At 38.8% G+C, this 23,642-nt stretch overlaps 3 protein-coding genes across 11 annotated transcripts in view; 2 read left to right on the top strand and 1 right to left on the bottom strand.

Annotated features, from left to right (window-relative positions):
- LOC117417276 (latent-transforming growth factor beta-binding protein 2-like) overlaps nt 1-8,348 on the top strand; it is a 97,261-nt gene extending 88,913 nt beyond the window's left edge. Inside the window, exons 33-42 of the mRNA XM_058991857.1 lie at nt 412-537; nt 1,036-1,179; nt 2,322-2,519; nt 2,674-2,760; nt 3,600-3,728; nt 4,264-4,404; nt 4,625-4,798; nt 5,099-5,380; nt 5,607-5,756; nt 6,406-8,348. Coding sequence (XP_058847840.1) covers nt 412-537; nt 1,036-1,179; nt 2,322-2,519; nt 2,674-2,760; nt 3,600-3,728; nt 4,264-4,404; nt 4,625-4,798; nt 5,099-5,380; nt 5,607-5,756; nt 6,406-6,581 — 1,607 coding nt within the window. The 3' untranslated portion in view covers nt 6,582-8,348. The remainder of the gene's footprint in view (nt 1-411; nt 538-1,035; nt 1,180-2,321; nt 2,520-2,673; nt 2,761-3,599; nt 3,729-4,263; nt 4,405-4,624; nt 4,799-5,098; nt 5,381-5,606; nt 5,757-6,405) is intronic.
- Nucleotides 6,901-19,735, bottom strand: LOC117417281 (protein O-mannosyl-transferase 2-like). Of its 3 annotated transcripts, none has more exons than XM_058991859.1 (21): nt 19,566-19,735; nt 18,217-18,301; nt 17,426-17,530; nt 17,121-17,229; nt 16,922-17,030; nt 16,379-16,538; nt 16,040-16,146; nt 15,601-15,683; nt 15,161-15,270; nt 15,001-15,067; nt 14,748-14,811; nt 14,560-14,638; nt 14,111-14,262; nt 13,244-13,335; nt 12,487-12,563; nt 11,528-11,599; nt 11,349-11,408; nt 11,157-11,262; nt 10,688-10,828; nt 10,303-10,414; nt 6,901-9,936 (listed from the first exon to the last, which is right to left on the bottom strand). In XM_058991859.1, exons 1-21 carry the CDS (start codon nt 19,685-19,687, stop codon nt 9,831-9,833), a joined length of 2,118 nt encoding a protein of 705 aa, XP_058847842.1. In that variant the 5' UTR covers nt 19,688-19,735; the 3' UTR covers nt 6,901-9,830. The 3 variants fall into 3 exon arrangements, 2 of the variants coding, with proteins under 2 accessions (XP_058847842.1, XP_033885204.3); XM_034029313.3 differs by having other exon boundaries at nt 18,664-19,686; XR_009307710.1 differs by having other exon boundaries at nt 9,804-9,936; nt 10,688-10,847; nt 18,664-19,686.
- Nucleotides 19,736-19,823: 88 nt separating this feature from the next.
- Nucleotides 19,824-23,508, top strand: LOC117417315 (maleylacetoacetate isomerase-like). 7 transcript variants are annotated; one of them, XM_034029384.3, is made up of 9 exons: nt 19,824-19,932; nt 20,742-20,793; nt 20,990-21,057; nt 21,371-21,451; nt 21,669-21,794; nt 21,921-21,996; nt 22,329-22,381; nt 22,875-22,924; nt 23,222-23,508. In XM_034029384.3, the coding sequence occupies exons 1-9, from the start codon at nt 19,915-19,917 to the stop codon at nt 23,346-23,348; spliced, it is 651 nt and encodes a 216-aa protein (XP_033885275.2). In that variant the 5' UTR covers nt 19,824-19,914; the 3' UTR covers nt 23,349-23,508. The 7 variants fall into 7 exon arrangements, with proteins under 7 accessions (XP_033885275.2, XP_033885292.2, XP_058847845.1 ...); XM_058991863.1 differs by lacking the exon at nt 19,824-19,932 and adding an exon at nt 20,019-20,200; XM_058991864.1 differs by lacking the exon at nt 19,824-19,932 and adding an exon at nt 20,258-20,535.
- The last annotated feature ends 134 nt before the right edge of the window (nt 23,509-23,642 follow it).

The raw sequence follows: 23,642 nt of genomic DNA on the forward strand, positions 1-23,642 counted from the left end.
TAATCTCCCAGTGTCAGCAGTAAACCCATTAAGATTCGTCTCTGGGTCTACGTATGCTGCTCGGCTATAAAACCTGCTTTTTCATCCAACTGGTAACAATTATGATGTAACAGAATTGCTCCTAAATTAGGTGTCTAATGCTGGTCTTAACCTTTTAACTACTAAGCCTTTGTGCACAACAACTATTCATTATTCTGAATTATTATTAACAAGAAAACAACTCTCTTTTGTAGCCCTCCCCCCCCCCCCCCTAATTATTTTCTGTTTTTCAAAGATCAGCTCTTAAAGCTTCATTGTTTGCTATTGAAGCCTGAGCAGCCAAAAACATGTCCAGTTGAATCCATCTGGGTGTTGGGTAAGCCGTTAGGTCTTGAGGTGCTTGCTAAGTGTCTGTTTTCTCTTTCATTTTAGACATTGATGAGTGCGTTAATGAGACCATCTGTGGCAGCCACGGTTTCTGTGAGAACACGGATGGCTCGTACACGTGCCTCTGTGACCGGGGCTTCGAAAACTCGCCTGGGACTCCAGGATGTGTTGGTAAGTCAGATGTTTCTCGTGGCTAAATATCTTGTATATTTATTGATATTTATAATGTGCAACAAATCCCTCCTCCTGTCACACAATGGCGTCTTTTAATAAGCCCCCACTAGGCAAAACCGAGACGTAGACCAACACAAACTCTGTCACGTTAACATCTCGAGCAATAAAGAAAGATCTCCCGGCCTACCACGGTCATTTCATTAAAATGGCAATAAAAAAAAAAGAAAACTAGACCTGTTTCTGTCAGTTATTGATGCATGATCAAATAACCTTGCTTCAATAGCAACCAAACACAAAATACCAGCACAGGTTTCCAGTTCTTGTATCGCCCAATGGAAAGGTTCCAATTGTAAAGAGACAGGATATGCGATACAGAGATTCAGCCTGTTGTTCTGACAGAAGAGGAGAGAGAGGGAGAGTATGTTTTGAGTGTTGCAATGACAGGTCCTGATCTGGCTGCGCCTGGCGGCGATCCTCCTGTGTTTTTGTTACCAGACATCAACGAGTGTGAGGTGATCACAGCAGTGTGCGGGACGGCTTTCTGTGAGAACGTGGAGGGCACCTTCCTGTGTATCTGCTCCGGTGACGATGAGGAATTCGACCCAGGGAGCAGCCAGTGCCGGAGCAGGGCGTTGATGGGTAGGGACTCTTACTCTGCAGCTTTCAGGCTCATCTCATGGGTTCAGAACAGGATGGCTGATTTAAGGGTTGTTCATCTGACACGGCACCCAGCAGCTGTCTTTGATTTCTCAAAATTACTTATAATTCCAGAAGATTGAGTCCATTGTTACTGGTAAACTTACCCCGTCCCCAAACAAATTCATATATTAAAGGTAATCTCTTTTCAAATCTCAACTTCTAACCCACATGAAAAGGAATTCAAGATATACAGAAGTCCTGCCAAAAAATATAATTCCCTTATCTAGAAAAAATATATATATATATATATATATATATATATATATATATATATATATATATATATATATATATATATATGATTCTTGGCAGTACTTGGTGTACAGCAATGTTTTTCACATGGACAATGCCTATGCTAACTTCTGTAAATGTAAATATTTGAATGAAATGCAGTTTTGCATATTTGCGCAAATGGAAAATATGACCATATCTTAAAGGTCTGACTTCTCTGGTTCCTACTAATTGACAGAATGTTTTGAAATTGTATGCTTTTCAAAATTGTGTAACATTTGTTTCTTATCTTGTATAATGTTATTAAAACCAAAAGCATGTCTTTTTCCTCTTAGTCAATTGTAGTCAAAGAATACATTTTGTATTTTTTGTGGTAGTTTCACATTTGATATACTGTATAAAAGACAATTCCTAGAACAATAGTTTTAAGAATCCTGGTCATCTTGTAATGATTTCCATGTGTCTATACCCCTGACCAAGTGATTCCCAGAATAGTTACAACGATTTGATTGTTGCACAACTGGTGTAGACGGTGAACACCTTTCAAAACTCCCAGGAATGAGAAACCCCGCCCCCTTGTGGTCATTATTAATGACATACGCAGCAAATGCAGTCATAATTTCACCAAAATCTTGAGTCAGAATCTTGGATGGACCTGTACAGTACTGTATTTTTAGTGCTGTTTTGCATCCTTGCTTTAAGAGAATTAAATCATACAAACCCATCCCAATAATGCTGCCTCTCCTGAAAATAATAGTAAGTGAGGAGCTGTGAGCAGTACATGCCAGTACAGGTTCAGTACTGTCTGCTACCCAGTCACCAAACTGGAATACTCATTGGAACTTTTTCAGGATATGGGAGCATAGTGGACACACCCGTGGTGGCTGGCTCTAGTGGAGAGAGGAAGGAGTGCTATTACAACCTGGACGATGCCAATTTCTGCGATAACGTGCTGTCCCGAAACACCACCAAGCAGGAGTGCTGCTGTACTGTGGGGTCCGGCTGGGGGGACGACTGTGAGATCCACCCCTGCCCAATCACTGGGGGAGGTAGGGATGCGTGGAGGGGGCTGCCTCATTTCACATTATGATAGGTTATAAGAATATCAGTGCTTTGGTAAAAGTATTTTTTTACAGATTTGGGGAAAGTAGAGTAGATGTTCATTAAAGAAAATGTGAGAATTTATTGTGGTTTTACTTCCAGATGAATACAATGAGCTCTGTCCACAAGGGCATGGATTCTTATCAATGGAAGGCACGTCCTTTGGCTTTGGGCAACTGATCTATAAAGGTAAATTATCACTGTGTGCTGTATCACCAAAAGGACATGAAACATCATGTTTATTATGTGCAAAGATCAAGCAGCAAAATTGATGTGAAATGTGTTTGAAAATGTCACCACCGTCTAATTAGATAACCAGATCTTCTTGCAGTATATGCATCCTGGCATTTTGTTGGCTTTTTAAAATGTATTTAGAAAAAAAATTATAACACAAACTTGCTGCAGCAGCAGTTATTTTACTACACATGGATAATGTGATGTATAGGGGGAAAAAAACAGAATTTCCTATTTTTTACGAGTGTAATAAAAGCAAGGCTTCCAAACCCTAATGTTGTACCTATAATTAAGCACAAGTGCACACCGCAGAATGCACATCTTTTTCTAATATAAAACTGGCAGGGTCCTTACATACGTGCAAGGTGTTGTGCACACTTCAGTAACACAGTCATATTTTTCAGGGTTTGTAGATTTGAAAACGCCACCAACAGCAGGTCGTATCTGTTATGCTGCGCAATATTTTACAGATTTCAGTTTCCATATTGATGGGGCCTCTCAATTTGAATGAACAGGCATACACTGATAGATTCAGGGCGGTCTTTTAATTGCAGTGGAATTGGCACCAGCTCATTATGTTCAATAAACATTTGCTGCCATTAATCAATTTAAATCCAAGCCCAATTTTTTTTGTACAGCCAAGCCACTGTTTATCAGCTCCTGGCACACAGAGTCTAGAGTCTATGAACACACTAAAAAGCCATATGTATTAATAAAATAGCAGCAATCCCTCAATTTAAGGGCAGTGCAGGTTGGTTTTTTTTGGTTCTACTAACTTTTCGTTCTGTTTCCAGATGCGGATGAATGCGTAATGTTTGGTTCCGAAATCTGTAAAAACGGTCTCTGTGCAAATATCGAGCCTGGCTACTCCTGTTACTGCCGAGTGGGATACTATTATGATACCATCCGCCTGGAATGTGTGGGTAAGGCAGACCATCTCCCTTTCCACTATTCCATGTGGTGATTTGATTAAACCTTCATGCACCATACCAAATCACCTCCTTATTTCATCATTGAACCCATACGTACCCTTACTATATAACATTTGAGCACTATATTATTATTATTTTATTATTAAGGAGTCATTTAGCAGATGCTTTTATCCAAAGCGACTTAGAGACTAGGAGGTGCACTAGAGTCACTTGCAATAGGACCTCAGTTTTACGTCTCATCCGAAGGACAGAGAACAAAGAGGTTAAGTGACTTGCTCAGTGTCACACACAGTGAGTCAGTGGCTGAGCCTGGATTTGAACCGGGAACGTCCTGGTATTAATCACTTTCCTTTACCCACTGGACCACCGAGCCTCCATAGCCTGCCTGCCTGCCTTTGTTACATATAGGAATATTGGGAACAGGCCGTTCTTTAGTGTAGGGTATATTCAAGTCTTTCTCCCAAGTCTTGCGCAGCACCTGCGAGTTGCCTGTTCAGTATTTGAAGTGCCCCTGTTCCCCTCTCAGATCACAATGAGTGTCAGGAGGAGGATACCTGTGTGGATGGAGAGTGTGTGAACACGCCCGGGTCCTTTAACTGTTTCTGCAGCCCTCCACTCGTCCTGGATGTGACCCGCAGACGCTGCATCAACGCAAACTCCTCATCAGGTAAATCATGACGGGAACCTCCAGGCACCAGTTAAGTACCTGGTGCAGCTATTATTATATTGATATTCAATCAAATCAAACTTCAGTACATACAGTAGGATACACCCATAATGCAAGGAGACAAATGTTTAGGTTAGTACCTTGATTTATTTTGCCTTAGAAACTCTCAGTGTTTTTAAAGTTCTGGATTATAACAAACTCTAACTCTTAACTCTCTCAGAGGATCTGGATAGTGAGGAAGACATCCACTTGGATATCTGCTGGGAGGAGGTGTCTAGCGAGTACATGTGTTCGAGACCCCTTACAAGCAGACGGACCACCTACACCGAGTGCTGCTGTCTCTATGGTGTAGCCTGGAGCAATGACTGTGCCTTTTGCCCAAAGAGGAGCTCAGGTAATACACTCTTGTAATCCTCGCACAGGTATGATCAACTAAAAAGAATAACTTATGATAAGATACCGTACCTGAGCAACTATCTGCCAAGCCGAGGACGATTTAAAACGCCTCCATGTTTTGAATGCTGCAGTACCGACTCCACCCCATATCCGATTCAAACAGAATGCTAAACAAAGGCTTGCTACAGACGTTCTATATAAATAAATATACTGTTCTCCCCATACTGTATTGTGTGGCATACATCTTAATATAACAACATGGAATCTAATTACATATAATATTCTTGCCTAATTTCAGAGTATTATGCAGTGCTGTGTAACCTTCCAAGGACAGATGGTCTGGGGGCAGATGGTCTCAGAGACAGACCAGGCTACGAATATGGACCAGATGGACCAGGCTATGTGGATATTGAAAATAGCCCTTATTACAACAACCCGGGACCAGAGTATGGACCCCAGGACCCTGTCCCTTTGACCCCTTTTAGGAACCCCAGCAATGAGTATGAGTTCAGAGGTTCCCCGCCTCTTCGAACAAATCAACCACAAGAGTACCAGCCTGAGTTTGTAAACCCTTACGCTGGTAAGCAAGCCGTCATCAGCGTCTTTTAATAATCTAGTGACAGATCTGAAGACAGATGCCCTCTGCCTCTTGTTACTTTTAATTGCTGTGTGTTTGAGCTGTTTCACTGTTCATGTTCATTCGACCTATAAATGCTTTTCTTTTGAAAAAATAGAAAATCAACTGATTGCTTGCTAATATAGAGAAAATGAAAGTCGAAATGGATCCTCTGTTTATTTTCTTACAGACAGGTTCGATGGGTTTGAAGGACTGCAGGCTGAGGAATGTGGGGTTTTGAATGGCTGTGAGAATGGGCGCTGCGTGAGAGTACGGGAGGGTTACACCTGCGACTGCTTCGATGGCTTTGAGCTCGATTTAAACAAAATGCTCTGCATTGGTAAGTCATTATTTTCATGACCGCAAAAATCTGATCTCTTCATTAACCTACATCGGGTCTTAACAACTCCTTGATGAGATTACAGCACTGGGTTTGAACTCTGTTTTGAGAAGCAGCATTTCGGAATAATTGCCACAGTCCAAAAAAAAAGGGAGAATGAACGGATGTCTGTCAACTGGAATTGTCACACTATTTTGAAGTGACAGTTTAGTGTAGTTAACAACAGACATGACGATCAAAGATTGTTGCTAACTAGGAAATTAAAGACATTGATGGAACCCATGAAGGGCAGTTTCATACAGTGTACCTAAAAAAATATATAAGAAATGATGCATGGCATTAACTCAAGCTATTGATGAAACATGCAATGTAACGTCACTCACTAATACTGTTCACCAGTAGTATTTCTACCTAGATATATCGGTCTATTTAGTCTTTTTTTTTTTTTGCAACATTTTGCCTCTGAATCTAAAGGGGTGAAATGAACAAGATATGTATAGATGTTGGTGTTGAATGAATAAAGTATTTACATGCACGTAGATGAAGCCATTTGTTCAACTGACATGGAAGTCCTATGCATTTACTGTTACGGCAGTTCTTTAAGAGTATGCCTCTTAGCGAATTATGTTTCTTCCTCCATTTTTTGCAGATATAAATGAATGTAAAGACATTAGTGAACAAAACTCCCTGTGCAAAAATGGCAGGTGTGTGAACACGGAGGGATCGTACAAATGTGTGTGTCTGCCGGGATTCCTGGCGTCACCACAGCCGGATCAGTGCATTCCTGAAGCGCCTAAAGCTCACAGTATGGAGGCGGAGCAGTGAAACAGGAAGGGGAGGAGTCCAGTCCTCATTTACACAGAGTCCCACTGGAAACCCACAGGGCCTGGCAGTAAATAACAGGGAAAAAACATAGCAAAGAAGAACTTGGGTGGACACAAGATCTGAAGTGAATGTATTGCATGGGATTTCTAACTTTGTTGCCTTTTAAAGGGATTTAATAAAACAGAACTCCTTAATGGTTCCCAGAAAAACAAAAAGGAAAAAGCAAAACCACATTCATATTAAAAGGGTTTATTTTCAATCTGTACACCACTACCAATCATAGGTCCGGGCATAATGTACATACAAACTTAGACTAGTATCCAAAATAGTACTTGTTAGGCGGTTAGGATGTTTTCTCTTCTTTTTTTTTTATAATTTATTTTTTTTAGAGTTTACGGTAGTTTTTAAAAAGAAAAGAAATATTGCTAAATTATATGATGTAAAAAATGTAACTCAACCTTCTAGTAAAGCTTTGATCTGTTTTGGATTTGGATCCAAAGGGTACAAATGGGTCTGTTAACGCCTCATATGTTTTATTTAAGTTTTGCTAGACTTGTATCTGCTTAACACTGTAACACTTGTTAACCTTTTAATAGCGGGGCGTACTCTTATTTTGGAGCAGTAATCTTCCAAAAATAAAGCAGTGGGTGTTGACGATAGTAAATCAAGAGCTCAAGACGTTTACAATTAGTAACAAACTCAGATCCCGTGTAAGCACATTCCTATAGGGACTACCGGAAAATATCTGCAAGTAAGCGATATTAATCTTGTGACCTCGTTAACTATGTGTGATTAGAGGCAAGTGAGAGAGGTCTGGATGCTGTGTACAGATTGTGTACTATGTATTTAATTTTGTTTTTATATTTTAACATAGGTATATAGTGTATTAACTTTGTTCAGTTAAAATAAGCGATCTGTATTGCCAAATACATTTTAATATCAATACCTTAATATTTCTGTGCAAAGTTGCTTTTAACAGATCTGTAATGAAATGTGCCTTACACTGTACCATACAAAGTGTATATATCCTGCCCTGTGGAGCAGACATTGGTACTGGTTATTATAGAATGGCAGCACCTTATTTCTAAACCCATCATGCAAGTGTCAAGCAGTCATTACTACTACCCAAGGAATGGGTGAACAAACACAATGCTCATGTACACAATTGTTTGTTCAGACAGAAATATTATTATTAATAATATTATGGCCCATTTTTGCAAGGAAGACCCTCCTCCATGTCCTGGTTTTTCTGGTTGGTCTAATGACCTGAAGGATCTTATCTCTCTTTTTTTTGTTGTATTTGGGGACTTAAACAGCTCATTAGCCGAGTATTCTGCACTATAAAATGTCTATCGAGAAGGTTCTGCCAGTCTTTGAAAGTACCAGTTATCTATTTATGTTACAGGTAAAAGATGTTCTTTTCCTAATGCCCAAAGCCTGCATTGTGTGTAAATGAAACTCCTCATGCAATAGCTGCTACAAGAAAGGTCTGTCAAACACAGACACTGTTGCAGATTTAGAGTGATCGTTTCCAGTGTTTAGTAGACTAAAGACTTTGTTACAAGAAAAGAAAGCAACAAATGCTCATTTTTGCTGTGTATATATATATTGTGTACTACTCAATAACTCATGTTAAATAGGTCTGAATAGATATTGGGCTATTTCCACTGTTGGAAGCTGTGATCTGTCATTGCTTTAAACATGCCTTCATATACCTCTAACCGTAGTCCCTTTCAGTAAAGAAAATAAAGATTAAGTTTTCCAGCCTGTTTTGTTTGTTTATTATTGTTTTTGCCTCTCAGTAGCAAAAGGTTTATGACCAAAAAAAAAAAAACATTTGAAGATGAAGACAGAATTATTTTTACTCATTATAAAAGTTCCTTAAAATCATATTGCTCAAAGTTGAGCAATTCTGCCAATCCGAGTGTTGAGTGTATTTTACAGATTTACTGCTCAATAAAATACCAGTGGACATTTATTTATAAAATGCATTTGGGTTATTTTAGCTTTAAAAAACTACAACAGAATGTGTTATTTATAAAAAGAACAAATCATTACAAAACACACATTCTGAACACAATTTATTCTTTTCAGAAATATAGTCCTAGTTATTTTTCTAATATGGCAGTAAACGTCAGACGCTCAAGTATTTTCCGTAGTGTTTACTTACAAATAACATTGTTACCACATTCAGTTTCCTAGCACAGGACACTGCTAACTCAAAATGTCATTCTGTGCTGCGGAAGCAGAAAGAGGATTTATTTATTATGTGTCCCATATCTTCACCAGATTATTCTAACACACAGTTAAAATGCACCATACCAAATATATATCATTTTGTTTGTATCTGCAGATCAGGATTTTTAAAGAAAACAATGAAATTCAAGTGACCTCATGATACTTACTGGTGTATAAAAAAGCACTGCTGACAGTAAAAAATAAAAATATATTTTAACAGATGTTTAAATTACCAGACAGACAGCAACACAACTAACACAAATTAAAATGAATACCAAAAAGCATTACTTCAATACCACTACACTAAGGCAGTGAGCATTAGAGTAGAAAACAAACAAACAAACAACATTAAACCTACATTATCCCAAAACTCCAGAACTTGAAGTAGTTATTGCTAAAAGGGTTAAACCGGTCATTTTAAACGTCACACAGAACTCCTGTGTTGTACGATGAAATGCTGTGTAACCCCTACAGAAGAGGTTATGAGATAAGGTGACCTCAGACCCACAATCTTAAAATGGGTACAAACAGGACCATATTAGAAATGAAATGTTTAACCTCAAAGGAATCCTGACTAAACACATGACTGAATTAACATTTCTAGTCATTTTTGTAGAGATTGTCAAAGGATCCCTTTGATAAAGTCCAAAAAGTGAAAAGCATCCACAACTGACAAGATGAATAAAACTAATTTGTGTCCTCATTAACCAGAACCAAATTCCAAGCATCACTCAACAGCTAAAACTTCTAGCGTTAATCCACATCCATATCCATTTTACGAAAAAGCTAAATTTAACATGGAAGAAATGCAAATCAAAATGTAGTGGTTAGGCACTCATAACTATAATAGTTCAGTCCCTGTAATGTAATCTAGTGATCCAGGGCTAAATAAAGCCAGCCTCTAGTTTCCAGTTTTGTAACAGTGACAAAACATTTTAATTCAGAATAACCAAAAAATAAAAAGTGCATTTAAGAGTGAAAGACCTTGGATCTGGTCCATGGACTTCTATCTTAGAACTCCCACGATTCCATCCACTTGAGTCCTGCCATGGGACTGCTGGGGTCGTGAGCAGGTGGTCCGACCATGCCATAGGAGAGAGGATGGAACAAGTAGAAGCTGGAAGAAATCAAACAGAGTGGTTTCCACATCATCTGCCGCTACACACATAAACTGCACCAAATTTAAAATGTTAAGGGCTGCTGAGGTTACTGCCTTGACATTTACCCAGGGAACACCTAGATGTCACCTGAGTCACAGTAACAACCTAACCCTAAACATTTAAATATAGTTGATTTCGTGTACTAAAATTGCAGTGTGTTAAGGTAATTAATTAAATAAAATGTAACAGTAAAAGGAGACCTCCAGGTCACAGAGGTCTGTTAGACCCAATCATTTAATCTCTTCTCTTGTGATTGATGCATGCCAGGGGCAGCACTCCTCAGACAGAACAGACCCCTGTGATGGAAACCTGTACAGACTCACCTGTACAAGAACAGTATGATCAGCACAGCCACTCCTCCACTGTATATTCTTTGCGTGACAGGAGGACTAACAAACAAGTCCCAACTCTGCAGCATGGTGTCCCAAGTTATCCCTGAAAACAACGCAATAGGCCTAAGGCTGTAAAACTTTTGTCGTAAACTCTTTTACAATAAGGGTTAATACAGTAGGAACATATGTAAATATTTTGTATACAGTTGCCTTCATTACTCAACTACAAAATAGTTATATAACAAATAATGGTCACATCAGCACTGTAAAAAAAGAACACCAAATAATGAATGAAAAACAACATGGTCGGTATATATTAACCATTTAAAACGTCACTGAAATCAGGAGACGTTTCCAGGTACAGCAGTAGACTTACCTGTTAGCATACTGCTGAAAAGCAAAGCAGGAAAGTAATGATGATAGTACAGGATGCGGCCCATAGTGAAAAAGGGAAGGTAATGAAGTAGCCACCCCAGCATCATCTCCCTTCCTCCTTCCATCAGCACCCTGCATCGCTCTATAAGAGACAGAAACCACTGGAAACTGTTCTATTAACAATAACAAATGGAGCCCACATCAAATTCCCAAAACCAAGATATAGCACAATGCACATTGTTTATATGTAGATCTAGAACTTACTGAGCGATCATTTGTCAGTACTGAATGTAAGGTAGTCCTCGCATGGTCTTACTTAGTGGTCATAATGGCAGAACATTTACACAAGTGTACTCAGTCTAGATGTGATCTCATGAAATCAATTGTGTTTTCAGTACTCATAGCCACCATACAGCCTGACTAAACCACTGTGTAGAAGGCTAGAATTACGTAGTATAACTTTACTGTACCTCTGGCTTTCTGGCTCAGTTGAATCCCTCTCTGTATAGACGTTGCTGCTATGGTAACCATAACCACATAGAGGGCAATGCTGAACAGATTTAACCACCAGATCACCTAGACAGCAACAACAGAAGGATGTCAGAACTGGATGTATCCATATTATTCAAGTGTCTGTTCATTTGGCCAGGTGATTTACTTACAGGGTTTCCCAGGAGATAAATTCGATATTCTGTCTCATTCACACCCGAGAACCGCAGGCCCTAGGGGAACAAATGTACTCTTTAGGATACCTACGTGTGCACTACTCATGCTTGGAAACATTATATTACAACATCTAACGCATTACCTGATACAGAGGACATTTTCCCTAAAAACTTACCTGGTAGTTTATTGGCCAGTGCCAGGGTTTAGAACTGACTTCATTATCTTTAGGTTTCAGACCGCTGTTACCCTGCCAGGGGGGGAAAAAAAAGTAATAAAGAAAGAACAAGATATTAATTAAGCATATTTTCCCCAAACATCACTTACAGTTCTGATACTTTTCTGCCATCTTCCTTCATAACTAACAAAGAGAACTATAATTATTGTATTCTGACACAAATAAATCGGCCCACAATTCGCCAGCTCTACAAAGCAACACCACCTCAGTGGTTTCTCAGTTAGTATTGTTACTCTTTTTACATGCCAATCAAAAGCAGGCTGAGACAGGGATCACTTTGCCTGAAGCTGTACAACTCAGGAATTCATCTTTTCAGCCAAGCAGGATTCAGCCCGACCAATACTTGGGTTATGTTGAATGTAATGCTATGTTATGTTATGTTATGTTATGTTAGGTAGACATCAATTCAACTGTAAATTTACAATCTTCATTGCCAATTCTCGCGCTGCCATTATAGAACATAAAAGGGGGCAATTTTAAAGAGGGTTTTTTTTTTTTTTACGGTGGGGGTCGTCAGTCAGCATGCTTATTGTTACAGAGGGGCACAAGCAAAGAAAGCACAGTGTTCTGTACTGCTGTAGAGTTCATCTCGAAAGGAATTTTAAACCATTGTCAAGTCTGCAGGACTCAAAACCTTCATGACTCATAAGCCCTTCTTATTGAACCAGTGATAGCCCAATACACAAACACCACCAAGAATAAGGGTACATAACTTATACGCAACATTAAATGTAGTAATCAATTATAAAAAAACGTTTGCATTTTTCATTTTTCATAAACCCTTCTTCACCAGTATCCAAGGCAACACTAGCAATGGTAACTTATATAATGTGCTAGATGGTGGTTCTTTTCTGTTATACAACCATTGAAGTGTTTGCCGTTTCTACTTCACTACTTACCCTGATCATTACAATGTGGGACTCGAGGAGGATCTCTGGGAATGAGGGCTTGAGCACCTCAAGGCTAATATTCGGCACTGAGAACAAAACGTTTGCGAGATTTTAAGAAAGGCAGTTTAGAACAATGACAAAAATACAAATACACATCACTGACTCTTGCGTACGAGTTAATATGACTATGGTTTGAACGGTTTGGCAACCTTTTAAAAACAACTCTCTGGAGTTACACAGCCGTGAAGTTGTACCAGGCTCAGTTTCCCCTACAGGTAATCCATGTAGCAGTCCATTGTATAATCCTGTGACCTACAAATCCCTGCATAGCTACCAGACAGGGTAGCTCAGAGAACACCACACAAAGATAGATTGTTTGTTGTAATTGAAGAAACATCGGCAGTTACTAAGCATCAAGGTATAAATAGATTTTGAAGGTACCCTGATTTCATTTTTTTTTTTTTTTCTTCTGTACAGATCTGTAATTAGAAGTTCAATGCAAGCATGGCCATAAAAACATACATTAAAAAAATCAAAGCGTGTTGGTTTCTTCTTATATAGATCAACACATTGAAGATTAAAGAAAAGCACATAAAGATGCATTTTGTATTCTCACATTTAATAAAATATTTATTATGCAGTCAAACCTGAGGGGGTTTACTACAGCTCTGGTTTTCAAAGAGAAGTTTCTATTTGATTAAATGCATCACTTTGAAGATCAGAATGCAGAGTTTATTAGCTGTTAATAAATCTTTGCATGCCCTACATTTAGCATTGACGTGATCCTCAAAGTTCCACTGGGAGTTGGGTGTGTCCTTCAGGTAGGGACTGCAAGAGACTTCCACCTGTTCCCAGCCCCTGGAAAAGGAAAATACAGGAATAACAAGAGCACCAACATATGCGTCTCTGTTAAAAGTTAGCCCACATTACATCTCATTTATCAGCAATTCACAAGCCAGAATAGGAGTCCAGCTGCTTCTATAGTACTTTATTTTATATATATTGTATTCGCTCGAGTAAAAGTGGACCTCGCGTAAAAGTAGAGCCGCCCAATGTGAGGGTGAGATTCGGTATTATTTTTTTTTTCATTTGTTATTGAAACAGAGATGGTAAGTTTAGTGTAACAGAAAACAAAAAGTAACTCCTGAAATTGAAACTGTTGTTAGCGTGCACTTGAGATGTTTGCGTTTTGATTCGAGAGAAATTAGAAACATTTGCTCTGGCAACGAGGGAAACAAGGATTTGCAGCCAGCCAATAAAATTACGAATCCCAGGTGCAGGTGTGTGGCTAAGTACTGTATGTGAACTTGCCTCGCGAACTGAATGCATGCCTGCCACAGGGCTCCCCTGGATCCTAAACCCTGCTAGGTACAGATGGGGATTGCAGTAACCACACACAGGCTATGACTTTTGCAGACATTAAAGGTTTGCTGCCATAAGGGGGGTTTTTACTCATGTATTCATCGACCCCCCCCAACTTCAGGATTGGGTTAAATTTCTCGACTTATACTCGAGCAAATACGGTACTTTTTGAATATTGAAACAAGAAATAAACTGCTCTGGTGCAAGAGAGGTAAGTCTGACAACAGTTCATGCCAGTCAAGGGCTGCTTTGTAACCGTGAGGAAGCTCACCACTTTGGCAGAGTTTTTCCAGAGGAGTAGAGGACACAGCCGGTGGACAAGTGAATGAGACGGACTTTACTCCTCAGCACTTTGACCAGATCTCCGGACTTCCCACCACACACCTCGATCTGCCAGAAATCATTCGGGTCTCCTGTGCCGTTCTGGAACCAGAAGAATGCAGGCATTGCTTAAGAATGAAATGCATGTTATGCAATACTTTTATAGGGTATTGTTTAGTAAACTAATAAACTAACGCTCATTATCAGTCTCAGCACAATAAAACAATACCGTTGGAGCTCATGCACTTACAGTAGTTACAAGTTGAAATGTTTGTCTACTTGACTAAACTTTAACTTCCCCAAACTTCACTTTGTAATGTACTGCTGTTAGAACACATTCATCTATTTTGATTCTTAAAATCTCATAAAAAGACATCGCTATCTTCTAATTGTACTTACAATTCCATATCCTGTAACCTGAAAGTGTTTCTTTGTTAATGGGGCTTCATGCAGGTGGCTGTGCAGGTTACGTGATGTTCTAAGAAGGAGGAAAAAAATTAAATTAATTAATAAATAAACAAAAATTCAAATTCATTCACAACTTGCTCTTGGGTTTGGTGTCTGAAATTCTGAACATTTCTCCTTACTCTTTGTGCTCAAGTCTGATGATGTCCCCGTGTTTGACAAATTCCACTGGGTCGGTAGGGTTTTCTAAGGCAAAATAAATCAAGATTTAAAAGTTTTATCAAAATACATGATACTTCTGCAAGAATACAAGATTTTAAAAATCCTACACATAATCATAATCACAACTTCTGTAAACGATGAAGGGTTATGAGCAGCAAGTAAAACACAAAAACATTAAAAGACAACCATGAGATTTCAAGTAAAAGTTCTGACCTGTTTTAAAGTCCTGATTCCTTACAAACCACAAATTATTGAAGTCCTTATGTGAATAGGAAGTGATCTATAAACAACAACAAAAATAAGCAATATGTATGTTTTTTTGGGGGGGGGGGTTGGTCGTTTTGAGTAACAAAAATAATTCAAACACACTGACCTGTTGTTGCCGAGCGCCGACCCCCTCCGGGTACAGATGCCAGTGGGAATGGAGGTACCCGCCAGCAATCCGCACGTTTTTCATTGTGATAGTCGATCCATATGCCAGGTCTGGATGAGAAAGAAAAAAAAAAAAAAAGTCACATTTCAGTACTGGAAAATCATAGTTTTTTTTTTTTTTTTTTTAAATGGGACATAAACTACATATGAACCAAACATGTACCAAGCTTTGCTTCCTTAAGGAATGTCAATGCATATTTGGGCCTATAAGGAACGTATCCGGGGAGATTTAATATACGGTACGGATACTTTTCTTAATGTATATACTTTAAGTTTTTGAGTTGTACTTGATTTATGCTCATGTTCAAAATTCATGTCCCAGGATATGACCTTTAAGAATGTGATTTGTCAAACGTTCCTGGTACAGGTGAATTGACCTACACTCTGGCATGGAGGCATTGTGCAAGTTGTTCCCAATCAGTCGAGACTGGAATGCAGAGCTGAAGAAGCCGTCACCGGGACCGCTGTTAAAAAGAGGGGGTCTGTAAATCATTTCTCTCACTCTTTAACTCTAAGTCCCATCACAGGCCATGGAAGATCCAGAAGGCAGGACATAAACTACAACACCTTTAATAAATCACAAATGTTAAGGAGTGAAGCAGATGACATAAGAACAAGTTTCTGTATAATCCTATAGGACCTTCTTGGCTGCCATGTGGCAGGTCTTCAGTTCAAAAATACATAAAGTTAATGTTGTATACTTAAATGAAATAACTGAGTATTTTAAACTAAAAGCGCAAAGATACACTGAACTTCATAGTTATTTTTAAACATGTGCAAGTTTTGTACTGAATTAATTTTAGGAATAAAAAAAACATACCTTTTGTTTAAAACTAGAAAATGGATCGCAAAGAATGATATGTACAAGGAGGCGGGCAGCAGGATCAGGCAAAACACTCGAGCCAGCAAGTGCTTTCCAAACAGAACCTAAAATAATTGAACAGGATATTAAACTCAATGAGAAACTTTCACTTTGCTAAATTAGCTGATGCAAGTTTGGTGAATGCACAATGTAAGCCCTTTGCTACATTTAAACAAGTTAACACAGTATTCCTTGATGTTAGCTATACCCAAACACTGGGAAGCTGCCGCTGCTGAGCAAAAGATAAGTCTGTAATAATGAAAAAACTGTCCGACTGACAAAGATCAATGTACTAACCAGCGAGAGGTTTATATCTCCCAGCAAATTCCAGAGATCCCAAACTGTATTCATTCCCACCAGCAGGATCACAAAGAGCCCCACAAACTTCACTCCCAGAGCCCCAGCCAGATTCACCCCTGTGAGGAGCAGCCACAGCCACCAAGATCCTGAGAAAGCCCTGGATTGATAGAGAAAGATAACAGCCAGACCCATATTAAACACAGGACTGTACAAGCAGATCACTACCAGAGGCAGTAGGAAATAACTTTTTAGTATTAACTTTATTCATTTTTTTTAATATACACACTCTCTCACATCAGATCGCCAACTAACACATTTTTATTTATGTCGTACTAGTTAATAAAGGAGTGAGCCCACCCTTTTTCAGTTGATGCTGGAGCCACATTGTTACTGCCTGTGCAGCTCTTCAGATAATTCAAAATCCTTTCCTCAGATTTAGCCACCGAACGTACAGTGGAATATAGACGCTTGGTAGTCATGGAGCGCCTGACGATCATTTTATTTGATCACTGCTCGTCCTTACAGTAGTTCTTGTTTTACCTTTCTCGATGAGAGCTGAACTTTACCATGCTCAACACGGACCCCAATATAAAAAACATCAAGATGGGGTCCAACAAGATATACTGTGAGATTGTGATGCAGCCAGTATCTGTTAAACAAAAAGAAAAGAATCCTGTGATTACAAGGCAGAAATAACAAGCTAGGCTTTTACACACATACAGTAAAACAACAGTCTTACCGAAAATCAGAAGGGATGCAGTAATCAGGGCAGCAGGGAGCGACTTGGATAACTCCAGCACAGTGAGGTAAGCGAATGGGGGCAGACATGAACCAAGGAGGGCACAAAACTGCAGCGAGACAGAGGAAGAAAAGTGCACAATTGCAGACAACATCATCTTTAACTGGCTTAGTTAGTTTCAAATAGATTTTGCACAAAAGTTAACACAATATGTAATGTATCGATTGTCATCCTAAAAATCAGTAACCTAATCACTGTCTCACCACAGGACGTAAACTTTTTGTTCTGTAAACTTGTATGCTTACCGCTCTCATTCCAGCATAGTTGTGCTCTTCAAATTTGTCTCCAGGTTTGGCAAATGGGAAGGAGCCATCATAGCCAGTCAGGTATCCAGCCAAACCAATCAGCATCTAGCAAACAAGACGGGATCAATAAACAACCCAACACACTGGAACCTCTGAGAACATACATGTGATATTCAAGGACATCTAGCTAACTTTAGACAAAAAAAAACTGAAAACCTGTGATATTTAGCACTACTGGGATGGAAATAAAGACCTACTGCATAGCAGTTTGACCCATTCCAGGTATTACTATGAGCTTCATTAGCCATGGTGTATAAGTAACAGCTTAGGAGTGTCTTATTAAACTCCCAGTAAAACCAGGAATGGAGCAAACTGCTACGCAATGGGAGTCTTATTTCCATCCCTGCTCTAGAAAATAATGGGTGTGTATATGGCATATCTGACATATCATGTTTCCTGTAATATGTAAAAGCTGTATCCCCCTGTTGCAAGCCACGATACAGAAGATCTGGCTTGACTTGGATTAGACTAGGGCTGATAATGGGCATTCAGTAGGCAGGTGCTGCTGTATCCCACACTAATTACTGATTTTTCATAAGGAACAGTCTAAATATCCACTTGCACTTAAAATAAACTTTGAGGCAACAAGATGAAATGGCCCACAGAACTCTACTGAGACCCAATCCCTTGCATAATATGTTAGTTTATTTATAAAAGTGTGTCTGAAGACTAAATCTATGATGCAATACTTTTTAGAATAAAGTGTGGTCTAGTTCTAAAAAATATAATACCTTTCCAAGTGGTGGGTGAACATCAAAGAAAAAGGTCTGGTTGATGTAATAGCTTCCCATTTTACCAAAGTGTGTTTCATCCCAGCTGTAATACACAATGCAATGCAGTTTATACTGCGGTTTTAATTAAATGCTACAGTGACGTTGTGACATTTAATCCACCTCTATTCCCCAATGAGGGAAAATATCAGTTTAGCGCAGATTTTCCATAGTGAGGTGTACAGTAGATAATCATTTTAGCAACACAAAAACAGAAAAAAAACGTTAGGGCTCCTACAAGGTCTGTTAGTTAAACTGCTTTGAAAAATGTGAATACACTTCTCTCTAAAACAAACGGGAAAGGGTTTATGAACAGCAAGCAGTTCCCCGAATTGTGTACATTCGTCCCCTAGTCGGAAGGTACTGTAGTTCAAAACACAAAACAAAGAACGTGACTTTGATACTCACCAAATATGAGGCGGTTCTAGGATTTTATAAAACCTTGTACAAAGGGACAACAAGGACACGAGTATAAGTGAGTAAACAGTCCATTCTTGGTGGGCGCTAGTAGTACTAGCGGGGGGATTGCATTTCTTAAGGCCAAGCACATGTTCAGTGCCTCCAATGTCTTGCAACTTTAACCTGGGATTCAAGGAGTGGTTTTGGTGTTTATTGTTTGCTCCCCGGGTTTCAGTGTTTTCGGCAACTTTCACATTCCCTTTGTGGGGTTCTCTTTCAGTCACTCTTTTTCGTAATGCACTCGAACCGTGTTTAGGGTCGTATTCTGATTCGCAACCTCTGCTTTCTACAGACATTTTGCAGGCAGTCCAAACCAAAATAGCAGCAATTTTAATAAAAACGACAACTGACTAAATCTTACAATTAGCTTATGCTGTAGCATTCGGTCCAACACAATCGAACAAGAAACAAATAATATACTGCATCAGCATTTAAAATGTGTATATTTGCATACCAATGCGACACAAAAAGCAAAACCACAGTCAAAATGAGCTGACCTGCATCAAAAAAATACCTTGCAGCTGCTCAAAGTGGTTTTGATGAATTTGTACTCTGAAATGCATTGTATTTTAAGTAAAAAAATAAATAAATACATAAATAAATGAATGAATACAATACTTTTCTGTCATCAAAAATATAATAGCCTTCATCCCGCGTTTCTTTCCATAATGCAGTCAATATAGCCTAACATTTACAGTCTTTCATTAAACAATAATACACAGAAAGAAGACAAGCCTCTTTTTTTCATAGCACTGTTTAGGTCGCACGAACTGGTTTCTATGGGAACCGAAATGAAACCCAGAAGAAATACAGTCGCCACAAACGTTTTAACAAATATACAAAAGTCGTACCGGTATGTGAACCACAAACCTACGAAAAGATAGCAAACGTCACAGTGGAGAAATACAGGAAAGAGTCGTATAAACAATCGTTGAGCGTTGGTGAATACAAATGAGCAAGTAACTTCAGCCATTCGATGACCCAACAGGCTAGAGAAGCAAGGCCTGTGGAAGTTGTAGTTAACTGCATCGACAAAGCGTGCATGCAGCAATTGAACCTTAAGTACAAAAAAACTACATTTCCCAGAAAGGAAGTTTTTTTGTCTTACATCAAACGTCACTGTGTTGATGGAATGTTAAGCAAATCAACGGTGTACGGCTCTCGGGATAGCGTAGGTGACCAGTGGATAGTAGAATTGAGATGCGTGCAGCTTTAAAGGTATTGACGTTTGTGTAGAATAAGAACGCTGTCCTAACGTTATTTGACATACCGTTTTTTTGGGTTAGTGTGCCATGCATGTTTTGCTAATAAACTTTATTTTTTATTTTCAAGCTGGACTATTTCAGCACATCTCATAAATGCAAACCCAGTGCTTACAGAAAACAACAGAAATTAATTCAATGTACCGGTGAAGATTTCCATTATATAAAATGTGTCATAGCAGGCAAAGTGTACAGCATAGTAGTGAAAGCATGGAAAATCATAGGTAAGCAGTGTAACGCATTATAACAGAAAACCAAGCGAAACTGTGGTAAATGAGGAATATCATCACGGGAAAGCTGCAAACTGTGCAAATGTACAGTGTTAATGAATACTATTAACATACTACTAGAATGGGCCAGGTAATCAAGTGGCGGTCAAAATATATATTGTTGAGTGTGTTGTTATGAGGGGGGCATCGGCGCAAGAGGGCAAAGTGTGTTCAGTCGAAAAAAATAAAGATGTATATTTTACCGTAAATTACATAATTTCTGACAGACTCTCCTCTCAGTCACGTGGGAGAGGGGAGGATTTTTGGGGACGTATCTGATTGGTTGCAAAGTAAGTGAACTTTCATTCAATAGACTGTTCAGATTATGGTAACGAGCTCTATTCTCTATTAAACCATGGCAGCTCCAGACAAGGTGAGGAATAGCACTGAGCAGATACACCACGGAAATGTCAAATGTAACGTTTAAATAATGACAGAGTGGTGCATCAAGTGTATGTAAACGTTCAATAAGGCTTTCTTTTTGTTTGTGTTCCAGCCTGTTCTGTATAGTTATTTCAGGAGCTCCTGTTCCTGGCGAGTTCGAATCGGTGAGAAACTCTTTAATAATATTGCAAAACCTTGAGATTGAGATCAGCACAAAGACTAAATATACACACAGTATCTAAAACAAACGTGCGCACCTATTTCTTTATACTTTTTACTTTTTTTTTTTTTACTTGACACTTAATAGAAAACAGATGTTGGAGAGATTACTGTAATACAGCCTGTGCTTCATTTTCCCAGCTTTTGCACTGAAGGGTATAGAATATGAGCAAGAAGCAGTTAATCTTATAAAGGACGGAGGGCAACAGGTACTGTTATTTTTATATATTCATTTCAAATGGCTAATTCTATTCCAGTATACCAGTATGCAATATATATATATATATATATATATATATATATATATATATATATATATATATATACACACACATATATATACACACATATATGCATGCATGCATATGCAATATATCCGTTTACGGTTTGGTAAGCAACATTTTAGTGACTGGCTTTGACAGGGAAATAGGAAGTATGTGTTTAATTCAAAGTTAACAGCACAATTGTTCTGTACATGACTGTGGTTTGAGAATGCTATTTTGTAGTTCTCTTTTAATGCAGCAATCAGAGAAGTACAAGGCATTGAACCCTATGCAACAGGTGCCAGCACTCTGCATCGATGGAATCACAATCTCCCAGTCGGTGAGTCTGAGATCAAAGTTTAACTCCCCCAACGTTGTTACTTACCTCTGCTGACTGGCTGATTAATAAACAGCCAGACATTATAGCACAACAAACACTCATAAAGGCTTATACCCAGACTACTGAGCTGTCATTATGGGATTCAAGTGTGTGTGTGTGTGTGTGTGTGTGTGTGTGTGTGTGTGTGCTGATGCTGTGCTTTCCTCCTCATTATTAGCTGGCGATAATTCAGTATCTTGAAGACACCAGACCCGGCCCACATCTTCTACCTCAGGACCCGAAGATGAGAGCCCAGGTGCGGATGATTTGTGATCACATCGCCTCTGGTATTCAGCCACTACAGGTATGACAGCTGCATGTATGTGCTTGCTTGCTCATCAAATGTAACACCTCGTGTGATGTACTGTACCTGCTTTATTAAGTTAGTAGTGTTTATTAATATTGTCGATCTATTTATGCTCTTTTCCAGAACCTCTCTGTATTACAAAAAATAGGTGCGGAAAAGGTGGAGTGGGCACAACATTTCATTGTCCGCGGATTTCAAGGTGGGTGTTAGAAGTCATTTTTTTACAAGCATGTTTTATTACCCTTTTGTTCAATAACTTTGCTTGATACACAGAAATCTGTGGCAGATCAGTGCTACAATTATATCCAGAATAACAAATCCTATGCAATGTAGAAATATTTTGCTAATTCAACTTTAATTGAAGTAGTTGATATAGTAAATGCATGCCCTGTATAGCTCACTGAACAGTATGAAGTTTTGACCATGAAGGAATCTGTGGCCCTTGAAGTAAAGCATCTCTGATTAGAGTGCGTCTCCCCTTTCAAGTAAAGGAAAACACAGTCCTGATTTCTGTTTTTCATCTTTTACCAGCTCTTGAGGTCATCCTTCTGCAGACAGCGGGGCGGTACTGTGTTGGTGATGAGGTAATGCAGAGTTAGCACCCTTTTATTAACAGTTGAAAAATGTCCAGTACAGATTAGATTAAGTTTTTTTTTAATGCTGTTAATTATTTGAGTTCATTAAAGCAGCAGTCAAAATACATTTTGTAATGTAGTGTGAATATACTGTAGCTTATTTACAAAAGCATTAGTAGACAGTTGGATCTGTAGAATACCTACAGAAATGAATATTTGAGACCAGGAAGAAACACACAACCAACCCCCCACCCCCACTGGTGGCCTGGTGCAAGGATGGAAATAATACCCCCATTGCATAGCAGTTTGATCCATTTCTGGTTTTACTATGAGTTTAATATACACCTATACTGGGGCTAATCCAACTCATAGTAAAACCAGGAATGGGGGGAAACTGCTATACAATTGAAGTCTTATTTCCCTCCCTGTGTTGGTGTTAACTCTCCTTTCAAGGCATCGTCTTTATTGCAACATTAAAGAACGTTTTCTCCTTTATTTTTAGATTTCAATGGCAGACATTTGTTTGGTTCCACAGGTTTATAACGCTGAGAGGTAAGACAGTTGTTAGGGATGTGCATAAATACATTTTAAATAAAAAATTAAATCTCCTTTTTAAATAAATGGAGAAAACAGATGGCGAGGTAATTAAGTTTCATTATTTAGAATATTTGAAACTCCAAGTCATCATTGCAGGGTCTGTCAGTACAAATCATCCCATTGAAATGGATATCAAATCGTCATTCCAATGTGTAATAATAATTTGAGCTATGTCTAGGTTTTATTGTCCAAAAAAGTTACACAACTGGGCTTAAGATAAACTCATAGCAGATGTTCTGCATTCCTAAATAGGTTTAAGGTTGACCTGACACCTTTCCCAACTATAAAGAGATTAAACGAGACCCTGATCGTGATGGAAGCGTTTCAAGCAAGTCACCCCTCACGCCAGCCTGACACCCCAGCAGACCTTCAAGTGTGAGAGCAACACAAACCAGCCACGAACGCTTCAGATGCACCAGCGCAACAAGCACACTTTATTGTTCAAGATGATAAGATTACATTATGATCTCTTAGACAAGGGGGGGGAGAGATTTTCTGTTTCATCATATACCATGGTTAATAAAGTAATGTGAAAATGATGGTGTGTTTGTCATATCACGTCATAACTTTTCTAATTTGAGTTTCAGAATCCGAGGGAATTGAGTTGATGGCTATAATTTTGAAATACATTTTTAAGTGAGGAGATACAAGAAAACAAAGATATATATTTTAA

This window comes from Acipenser ruthenus, chromosome 18 (assembly GCF_902713425.1).
Source record: "Acipenser ruthenus chromosome 18, fAciRut3.2 maternal haplotype, whole genome shotgun sequence".
Classification (NCBI taxonomy): domain Eukaryota; kingdom Metazoa; phylum Chordata; class Actinopteri; order Acipenseriformes; family Acipenseridae; genus Acipenser; species Acipenser ruthenus.

What these genes read in the sequence shown, in the direction of transcription:
- LOC117417281 (XM_034029313.3), bottom strand. Translation starts at nt 19,010, where the DNA reads ATGTCTGTAGAAAGCAGAGGTTGCGAATCAGAATACGACCCTAAACAC. An exon ending in TTCACCCACCACTTGGAAAG is followed by an intron (nt 17,531 to 18,216) that starts GTATTATATTTT and finishes CTTGTTTGCTAG; the next exon opens with ATGCTGATTGGTTTGGCTGG. An exon ending in AGGTTACAGGATATGGAATT is followed by an intron (nt 14,263 to 14,559) that starts GTAAGTACAATT and finishes TTCTGGTTCCAG; the next exon opens with AACGGCACAGGAGACCCGAA.
- LOC117417315 (XM_034029384.3), top strand. An exon ending in TTCCTGGCGAGTTCGAATCG is followed by an intron (nt 20,794 to 20,989) that starts GTGAGAAACTCT and finishes TCATTTTCCCAG; the next exon opens with CTTTTGCACTGAAGGGTATA. An exon ending in CATTGTCCGCGGATTTCAAG is followed by an intron (nt 21,997 to 22,328) that starts GTGGGTGTTAGA and finishes ATCTTTTACCAG; the next exon opens with CTCTTGAGGTCATCCTTCTG.